At 27.9% G+C, this 11,176-nt stretch overlaps 1 protein-coding gene across 13 annotated transcripts in view; it reads right to left on the bottom strand.

Annotated features, from left to right (window-relative positions):
* The window catches only part of LOC126894277 (E3 ubiquitin-protein ligase rnf8-B-like), a 47,103-nt gene extending 37,963 nt beyond the window's left edge, over positions 1-9,140 (bottom strand). For 8 of the 13 annotated variants that reach the window (XM_050665177.1, XM_050665187.1, XM_050665185.1 and 5 more), the window contains exons 1-3: positions 9,092-9,137; positions 8,985-9,027; positions 3,361-3,396 (exon numbers count right to left, since the gene is read on the bottom strand). In XM_050665177.1, the coding sequence (XP_050521134.1) occupies positions 3,361-3,396; positions 8,985-9,027; positions 9,092-9,100 (88 nt within the window). In that variant the 5' untranslated portion in view covers positions 9,101-9,137. Of the gene's footprint in view, positions 1-3,360; positions 3,397-8,984; positions 9,028-9,091 lie in introns of all 13 variants that reach the window. The other 5 variants (XM_050665186.1, XM_050665184.1, XM_050665182.1 and 2 more) reach the window with 2 other exon arrangements.
* Positions 9,141-11,176: the final 2,036 nt, after the last annotated feature.

An 11,176-nucleotide genomic window follows, 5' to 3' on the forward strand; every position in this document is an offset into this window, starting at 1 on the left:
AATGCTATTATTGTGTGAAAATTCTCAATTTTATTTTTTACATTTTTAACATTATAATGCTATAACTTATTGAAAAGTGTATTGATCAATATAATTTTTTTATGGGAAATACTATTTTCTAATAATCTCTTTTTTATTCGACATACTTTGTCTTAATCAGGATATTAATAAGGAACTAGCAGTTTATGAAGCTTTTGGAATAATCCACCAATTTTTTAAAATTAAACACTATCTAAAGATTTGCATCGAAGCGTTTTTTTTTGATAGTGATTTTAATCACTGTCAGATATCATTATACTTGATCCAACTATGTCACGTCACCACTGTGCCGCGACCCCCCTGTGCTGGGTTTAAACTCTATTTGTGTGTACTACTACCAGTCTATAATATTCTAAATTTTTTGGTAACATGTTGCTATATAAATCATACATAAAAAAAAAATGATTTTTAGTTTCACTTGAATTTAAAGATGGATTTTTACAATTATAACCAAATTTTATAATAAGCTCAATTGAATAAATCTTTTTAAAAACTTTTTTTAGATATATAATCATTAAAATTAATTAAATTCTGAATATTTCTATTGTAGAATCTTTTTAAACGCCAAAAGTTAATTAGAAATGATTACTATGGTTTTTATTTAAGCTATCTATTACGATAAAAATGTAAAAAAATCGAACTTTACTGATAAATGTACTGTAAATAGGAATTATAAAATTTCCTGATTGCATACTAATCTTAACAATTTCATTTTTTTCTATTTAATAATGTCAATTTCAAACTTGCAAGTTGAGCTAAAAGTTATGGTATAAATTCATTTTTTTTTATTAAAACTTTCACTTTAAAGGACAAAAAAAAGTAGGTTCACAATTATTACTTTTAACATATTAAAAATCAAAATCAATAATAATTTGTAAACAATTAATTTTAAAAATTATATACTATATAATTAAATGAATTACTAATTTGGGTATAATGAAGGAAATAGAAGTTGATATTACTTTTGTAATTATCCATTAATTTCTTAGAATTCAACACTATCTATAGATTTGTATCAAAGCGTGTTTTATGATAGTGATTTTAATCACTGTCAGATTAAATCTATACTGGACCCAACTATGCAACGTCTCCACTATGCCACGACCCAACTGTGCTGGGTTTTTAAAATATATTTTAAAAAAATCAACGTAGAAAGTTATATTTTTTTTCTTATGTCTGTTACCACTTTTTATCAGCTCTCACCGAACTGATTTCTTTCAACGATATGTCAAAAGATCACAAATGGTATCTAATCGAAGACATTACCCTCAAAAATTGAAAATTTTTCTCTCGTTTCCCGTAAATGGGGGAAATCTCCAAAAAAATTACAAATTTAAAAATCGCTAATTTTTTTACTTAATATTGCCATAACTTTTCAAAAATGAACAAATCAATATAATTTTTTTTTTATAGATGCTTGATGTCTTTACCTATCATTTGGTATATATATATTTTTTATATCTGACCCTTTACCTACCTACAGGGGGGGATTTAAAATGACAACTTTTTCACAAAAAATTTACTTTTTCAACTTAAATTTTGAAAGTGTTCCAGAAACACTGACATTTTTATATGTATCTTAAATTAAAGCTTATGTAATATACTTAAATATTAAAAAAAAAAATTGTGGACTTTATTTTGTCTTCATGGTAAAAATAGCTCTCGTATTAAAAATATGCTATTTTTGTGTTAAAATTCTTGGTTTTGTATTTTATTTTATTATGAGGGTATTACACTGATTTTCATAAATATTATATCAATCTAATTGACATAATATAAAAAATTAAACATATATAAATTTTTTTGTTTCTTTGAAGTCGAGAAAAATAACTTTAAAATTTGAACTAGCTAAATTTCCATTATTATTAAGTGACGAATGAGACGTACAGTTTTTGAGACAGTAACACTTGGGTCTTTCACAACTGTGCACTGAATTTTTTTTTAATTCTTTTTGAGTTAAAAAAAAATTTTCAAATCATTTGATATTTATCTCATTTAGATTCAATAACTTCAATAAATATCAAGGATCCCATTACTGTAGTCTCCTATCATTTTTTTTAAATTAAACACTATTTACAGATTTGCATCGAAGCGTTTTTTATGATATTGATTTTAATCGCTGTCAGATATCATCTATACTGGACCCAACTATGCCACGACCCCACTGTGCCACCACCTCACTGTACTGGTTTTTTTTATCATAACCCACTCAATTACTTATAGAATAATAATAATTTAAACATTTTTTTTTATTATTATGTTTAGTTACACATTATCTTGAATTATTAACTATTTATTAATATTTTTAATTTAATAAAATGTTTGAGTTTTTAATTCAATAATAAATGGCATTTGAATTTTTAATAAAACTTTATTTGTTTATTAGATATAAACATTTAAAGTTTCAAATTTTTGAGTTAATATACATATATAATACACAAGAAATTACAAATACAGGTAGCTAATTGGTTTTTTATGACATCGATATTAGCAGGTACACATCATTGTTGTTATCAATGGTAGTAAAGTACATTGTTGTGAGTTTATAGATAAACTAACTGACAATACAAAAAGTATATATATTGATAGTCACAATTGATAATAAACAATCCGTGACTCTGACAGCAATGTCATAAAAACCAATTGCCTGTATTTGCAATCTCTTGTGTATTATACCTATATATTAACTAAAAAATTTGAAACTTTAAATGTTTATATCTAATAAACAAATAAAGTTTTATTAAAAATTCAAATGCCATTTATTATTGAATTAAAAACTCAAACATTTTATTAAATTAAAAATATGTATTCCCATTTAAAAAAACAAAGTTGAACCCCTTACAAGTCATAATGGATGAACTTAAAAAGTTTTAAATAGTTAATAATTCAAGAATAATGTGTAACTAAACATAATAATAAAAAAAAATGTTTAAATTATTATTATTCTATAAGTAATTGAGTGGGTTATGATAAAAAAACCCAGCACAGTGGGGTCGTGGCATAGTTGGGTCCAGTATAGATGATATCTGACAGCGATTAAAATCACTATCATAAAAAACGCTTCGATGCAAATCTGTAAATAGTGTTTAATTTAAAAAAAATGATAAGAGACTACAGTAATGGGATCCTTGATATTTATTAAATATTTTTGTTAAAATGCGATATTAAAAAAAAATGTTATTTTTAATTCATCTTTACTATTATGTAATTCAATAATTGATTATTTACATCATCAGATTTAATATGTTCATTATTAATTCAGCCAAAAATTATCACTTGGATTCTTTTTAGAAATAAAGAGTTATTTAAGTTTTAACTTACGTTCTTCTTTTTGATTATCGTCTAGGATCCCATATGCTTTCAACATACATAAATTAGTATACATATATAATAATTACTTCATTTATATTATCATATTGTCCAAAAATTGATTGATTTTATAATTACATTTAATAAGAAATATGAAATTCATATATCTAAATACTTTTAACGTATAAAACCAAACTATTCAACCGTATTATAAGTGAGTGGACATTATCACCTATGACACATATTCACTAAATTTTTGTATTCTGAATTACGAATATCACATTCCATTAAAATCATATCAGTGCGTGTTTGAACGAAACGCCCGGTTATAATGTGCGGGTTAGTTACTGTTCGTTTCTGGAGTATTTATATCATGCAGGAGAAAAAAAGTAGGAGTGGACTGTATAAATGAGTAAATGTATTGAACTATAAAACAATAAACTGTATTTCTAATATAAACTAAAATATTATATATATTAGGGGAGCCCTTAATGCTAATACAATAATGCGTCAAATAAAACAAATAATAATATAAAAATAAGACAAAACACTGTAATTAATAACTACTTATCTATACTGATGATGACTGGTTGATGCAAATGAAATCGTTGGTATGATCAGTGAACCAAACAAAATGTATTGTCGCGAATATTATGAGCGTATCGCAAGGGCGATAAAAACAATAACGCACAAAGGTGCGACAATCGCAAGGACGATATATAAGCACTTTTTCAACAACTACGGGCTCGCAAGCATCGTAAAGCCATACAACAAAAAAAATGAGGATGGCAGCGAAAACGCAAAAATGTCATACAAGAACCAATAATAATAAGGCGAGTCACAAGAGTCACGCACGTAAACATCCAATCTAGTGACGAATCCCTCGCACAACCGGTGGTGGCAGCGCGAGTGGCACTATCAGTCACAGCAAAATCTGAGAAAAACGCCCTCTTGTGATGCGTATCTAATAGTGCGTACAATTTTTCATCGTAAAAGAAAAATTCAATAATAATAAATATAATAGGTGTAGTATTAATCGTGTATAAGATGAAAAAAAAAAGACTTAATGGTAATGGTTTGATCATTTTATGAGGAGAGATGAATCGGAAACGGTAAGAATAGTTATAGAAATAAATGCTGAATGACGAAGAGGTAGAGGAAGACCAAAAAAACGTGGACGGATGTTATTGAATGTGATATGACGAAGGCTGATGTGAGCGTAGTTAATGTGGGAGATTGTGTCAAGTGGAAGTTTAGAACAAAGTGTCCGACCCAAAATAGTCGGGATTAAGGTGAGAAAAAAAAGGATGAGTTATAACTAAATTATACATTTCTAATATTTTTATTTTAAAGACAAGTTTTAGTTCTACGAAGCGGTACGCATATGTTTTTTCGCGCTCTCGATATCTTATTTTATTTTTCTCTCTTTTAATTAATTAATTCACTTAATAATACCTGTAAACGGCGTTTGGAAATGTGCTAGTTGCGTTTCTTAATTGTTTACTAGCATAACTAACTCAAAGTGCCCCAATTACGTTTAATATAGTTCACTCGTTTCGGCGATTTACGTAAAACACATTGAGGTTCACCACGGCCGTCGTGGCGGCGGCCTTGATAATTTTATAGTTGTACGCTATCGTGTGCACTCCATATCGTATTATATATATCAATACTCTCGCCACAATATCTAACAATAACGACAGACCGATTGCACCGATCAAAATTATTCATAAAAGCGTACATAATTCATCGTCCCAAATGAATGCAAACAACAGCTCAGTAAATGATGGCTGGACAGTACAGAGAAATAAAAGAAATCACTCCAGTTCCTCTTCTTTTGAATCACCAAACTCACCTAAAGTACATACTCAACCAATTAAAAAAAAATTATTTTCATCATCAAATAGATTTGAAGTTTTAAAAATAACTGATGATCATGACGATACTCAAAACACTAACACATTCTCAAACAATATGAAAAAAAACAACACAGAATCTACTACCAAACCACCTCCTCCAATTTTTATAAAAGGCGTGCAAAACTTTCTACACTATGCACAAATCTAATTGAGATACTTGGTGTTGAAAACATTATTTGTAAGTCATCCACGGATCAATTAAAAATCCAAACTAGCACTCTTGATACATATAAGACATTAATTCACTTCCTTAAGGAGCAAAAAGCTGTATATCATACGTATCAACTGGAGCAAGATAAACCCACTCGTGTAGTAATTCGCAGTAATTTACACCCAACAACTCAAATCAGCTTAATTAAATCAGAACTGGAACTCCATGAATTTAAAGTACGTAATGTTACTAATATTTTTCATAAAGTCCATAAACATCCATTACCACTATTTTTCGTCGATCTGGAACCTATACCTCATTCAACTATTATATATAAATTAACCTCTATGTACCAACTAAAATAAAAGTCGAAGAACCGTACAAACCTAAGATATTAAGTCAGTGTCTAAACTGCCAGGATTATGGCCATACTAAATCTTTTGTAACTATCCACCATGCTGTGTTTGCTGTGGTGATTTCCACCAATCATCCGACTACTCAAACTCTCGTGATGTTATAAGCTACATAAAGTTAACCATGCAGACAACACAGCTCATCGAAGTGTGGCCATCTTAATAAAATCCACAATAATATATCAAACTCTTCCAAATTTCTGTCAAGACTTTATTCAATCTTCTGCTATACAAATCAGTTTAAATAATATTCCAATTACAGTAGCGGTAATTTACTCACCTCCTAAGAACAATGTATCATATACAAACTTTTTAAATAATTTCAATATAATTAACAATAACTTTATAATTGGCGGAGATTATAACGCAAAGCACCAAAGTTGGAGATGTCGAGTAAACAAACCACGTGGAATCGTTCTCTACAATTTTATAAATTCTAAAAATTGCAAAGTACTTGCTCCTCCAGGATCTACCTATTGGCCATCATCCCCCCCCCCATAAAAATCCAGATATACTGGATATATTTGTAACTAAAATCCCTTCGAATTTGCACTATTCTGTTGACAATATTCTGGATTGAAATTTCGATCATTCATCGGTTATTCTCACAATTAAGGACTATCTGCAAATCATCATTGAACCATTAAGACTTTTTCACGAATCAACTCTGATCGTTTCCAATTTCATGACCTTGTAGATCAGAAGCTCCAAACAAATATTAAATTAAAAACCAATGATGACATAAACACTGCTGTAAATAGCCTAACTAAAGTTATTCAAACAGCAGATTGGGCTACTAACACAGCTAAAAATGTACGTACCACTAATACCGATTCACTACCGACAAATATTCGTATCCTCATAGCAGAAAAAAGAAGAGCTAGAGCTCATTATCAACGTACTCGCTTACCCTCACACAAAAAAATATATAACAAGTTAGCCAACTACCTTAAAAAAATATTATCTAATTACAAAAATCTCTCTTTTGAAAAGTACCTGACTAACTTATCATCAAAAAATAGTAGCCTTTGGAAAGCGAGCATTACAATATAAAGTAACTACCCAACCTATTAAAAAGACTGATGGAAGTCTAGCCTCGTCAGACCTTGAGAACTATTTAATAATCACCTCTTTAACGTTTTCCAACCCTAACAAGATATTTCACCTGACAACATACATACGGTTCTTAGGTATCTAGACGTACCATTAATCAAAACTTACTTTACCAGTCAAGCATTTTACACAAAGTGATATTAAATTTACCATACAAAAATACCCTTTAATGAAGTCTTCAGGTTTTGATCTAATTACTGTTGAAGTAGCTAGATGTCTACCTAAACGAGCATTTATCCTACTTACGCATATATTTAATGCCATACTGAGGCTTTCCTACTTCCCACTTCTCTGGAAGTTCTCTAAAATCATTCTATTCCCAAAACCAAATAAGCCCCTTGACTCGCCAACTTCTTATAGACCAATTAGTCTATTACCATTTTTTGCGAAAGTTTTAGAAAGGTTCATACTCACGAGCATACTTCCCTTTATCAATGAAAATAAAATACTACCAGATTACCAATTTGGTTTTCGTGCAAAGCATTCAACTATCCACCGAGTACATAAACTAGTTGACTCAGTTTCTTATGCACTTGAAAAAAAATTATATTGTACCTGTGCTTTTCTTGATATTACACCGGCCTTTGACCGAGTATGGCATGAGGGACTGCTATACAAATTAAAAAAAATTTTGCCCCTTACTTATTATATTCTTCTTAAGTCATATCTAACCGATCGATATTTTTAAGTCCATCATAAATCAGCGTATTCTAATATTGCAACAATTAGAGCTGGTGTTCCACAAGGAGGAATCCTTTCCCCAATACTGTATAACTAATACACTTCAGACCAACCAACCACGACTAACACATTAGTGGAAGACTATGCAGACGAGAAAGTAATTTTATCAACCAATGCAGATCCCATTACTGCATCGTATAACTTACAAAATCACCTTTTATTAATGGAAGTTTGGTATAAGAATTGGAGGTTTAAGGTCAATCGAGCAAAATCAATTCACACAACATTTACTCCTAAGCTTTGACAGTGCCCAAGTGTTACTTTTTATGGTATTCAAATTCCATCTTCTCCGTCTGTAAAATATCTTGATTTAACCCTAGACCACCGACTTACCTGGGCCCATCATACTCGTGCAAAAAGACTCCAATTAAGCCTTAGATTCCGTATGCTTTAAACTTTACTAATTAATAACAAACATACTAACTTAAATATGAAACTTCTAATGTATAAATCCCTTATTAAACCCATTTGGACCTATGGTCTTCAACTATGGAGAAATGCTAAAAAATCAAATATAAATCGTATTCAGACATTTCAAAATATTTCTTTAAGAAAATTAACGAGCTCCCCTCCATATGTATCAAATTATACCCTCCATTCTGATCTAAAAATTAAAACTGTTAAAGAAGAAGCAATTACATATTATAAAAGATTCCACACTCGACTAGCCTCCCACTCTAATCCCCTAATAAAAGGTCTTTCAACTAATGTTATTCCTGGTAATCCTCCGAGACGCTTAAAGCGCAACTGGTATAGACATCTATTTACTTAACTTTAGTTAAAAAAAGAAAAATTAAAAAAAAAAATAGTAATCATTTAAAAGTGTCATACATGGGTGGCTCCTTTTATCAAGTATTTCATGTTATAATTATTTTAGCCAATACTCTTATTGTACCTATAGGGAACAGATTTTGTATATATTAATAAAAAAAAAAAGACAAGTTTAAGTTCTTTCAAAAATGTTACTTAAATATTACAGAATCTCATACCGTATTTCTATCATTAAAAAAATACGTTATTTCTTCACCTCCACAAAAAAAATCTTTATATATTAATAAATATTTATTCGTATATTTTTATAATAATGTTTATTACCAGAGAAGTAATTATTTTATAAGCAATTTAATTTACTAAATTGATTATAGTAATTTAGTTAAAATCCAACCACTGGATGATCTCTCCACAAGTTAATGTTTTTTTTTTTTATTACTTGTATATAATAATAATTTATATTAATTTATATTAATTGTTATTATATGAATTGTATCATTTTCTATAATAATAAAAAAAAAAAATTACCTGCGAAAAAAAACAAACACAAACTCAGTAAGACTGGATAATTCTGTAAAATAATGAAAACATAATTATAATCAGAATAACTTATTATAACATTACAATGTACAGACCATTTTCATTTTTTTGCCTTTTTTTTATGCTATTCTTCGACAATTTTCTTTTAATAAATATCATATCAAAAATAACTGTCTTTATAAAAGCTTATTATTGAACAAAATTTAATAAGTAAACATTAAAATTGAATTATTTATTCCCTACAAGATATAAATATACAGAGTGACTATTGAGCTATGACATACGAAATATCTTTTCATTTACTTTTTTTTTTGTCAGAAGTTAATAATAACCTAAATTCTATAATTTTCACACAAAAGTTTTGTTCTATTCCATCTCTCCCTTAAAATTATATAATATTAATAGAATAATCATATGTTTAACCAGATTAAAAATTAGAATAAATAATTATCTCATTAACAAAATAAACGGTTATTAACAATTTTTAAACTAGTATTTTGGAATTTCCGGATTTATTTGCTTGTATAGTTATTATTTATGAACCGCATTACACCTCCCAACAAGGTATAAAAATTTTAATTAGCATTTTTTAAATTTAAAATATTATAATATATTTTAAAGTGCTGATACAAAAGTTGTTGTAAACCTATAATTTCATTTTAATGTACATATTTTTCATAAAAAACAAAAGTTGACATTTTTTTAACGAAGCAGGGAAATAAGAGCAAATAAATTTTGAAAAGTCATAACCCGTAAGATATCAATAATTACTGAAAAGAATATATGATTCTATGTTTATACTTTTTATGATATTTCGTAAAACATAATTAAACAATCTTTATATATATTACTAATGATTCGTTTAAATATCTCTACTCTACTTAAAGAAACATAAATTAAAATCTAAATAAATTCAATTATCTACCGTATACTACACTTTAGGTTATAGGTTCATCAATAGATTTTATATCTAAGTTTTTGAATAATCAACTCGTAACATGGCTTTATGTATTTAAACTACCACTATTTTTTCAATTTTTCGTGATTCTAAACAAAACTTACAGTTCGCACTCGCTATTATCATTATTTTTGATAGTATATAGAAAATTTCCTGACTCTTAAATGTTCTACATACATGTACATTTTTATCTATTTCCATTTAGCGTGCAAAATTGTTATCGTCTGAGTTAAGAAAAAGTGGTAACAGACACAAAAAAAAAATAAACACATCTTAGTAAAACCAATACCTTCTTAGCTTCGCATCGAAGCTAAAATTGGTAGATTATTCCTAAAGCTACCTGATCTGCTATTTCCTTATTTATATTCTGATTAAGATAAATTATGTCCAATGAAAGATGTATATAAATACTACTTCTCATGAAAAAATTGTATTGATTCATACATTTTTCAACAAGTTATAGCATAATAAATTTAAAAATGGTAAATACAAAATCGAGAGTTGTCACACAAAAATAGCATTTAGTAGCCACTTTTACAATGAAGACAAAATAAAGTCCGAAATTTTTTTTTTCATAATAAAGTATATTACATTAGCTTTAATTTAAGATATATATAAAAGTGTCAAAGTTTTAAGAACACTTTTAAAAATTAAGTTAAAAATGTTAATTTTTTGTGAAAAAGTTGTCATTTTGAAACCCACCCTGTGGGAAGGTAATGACCAAGGGTTAAATTTATAAAAAAAATATACCAAATGATAGGTAAAGACATCAAACATCTATAAAAAAAATTTATATTGATTTGTTCATTTTTGAAAAAGTAATGGTAGTTTTAAGAAAAAAGAATTGAAAAATTTTCGAAAATTAGCGATTTTTAAATTTGTAATTTTTTGGAGTTTTCTCCCATTAACTGGGAACTAGAGAAATTTTTTTAATTTTTGAGGGTAATTTCTTCGACTAGATACAATTTATGATCTTTTGACGTATCATTGAAAGAAATCTGATGGTTAAGAGCTGAGAAAAAGTGGTAACAGACACACAAAAAAAAAAATAACACATCATAGTAAAACTAATACCTTCTCAGCTTTGCATCGAAGCTAAAATAATAAATGTTCAATTTGTATATAACATAAATATATTTAATTAATATTATTATTTTATCGTACAAATTACATTACGCAGATAAATTTTTTTTTAATTAAACTTTAATGTTTTATTAGCAAT

The sequence above is a fragment of the Daktulosphaira vitifoliae genome, unplaced genomic scaffold (genome assembly GCF_025091365.1).
Source record: "Daktulosphaira vitifoliae isolate Bord-2020 unplaced genomic scaffold, ASM2509136v1 Scaffold_1, whole genome shotgun sequence".
Lineage (NCBI taxonomy): Eukaryota > Metazoa > Arthropoda > Insecta > Hemiptera > Phylloxeridae > Daktulosphaira > Daktulosphaira vitifoliae.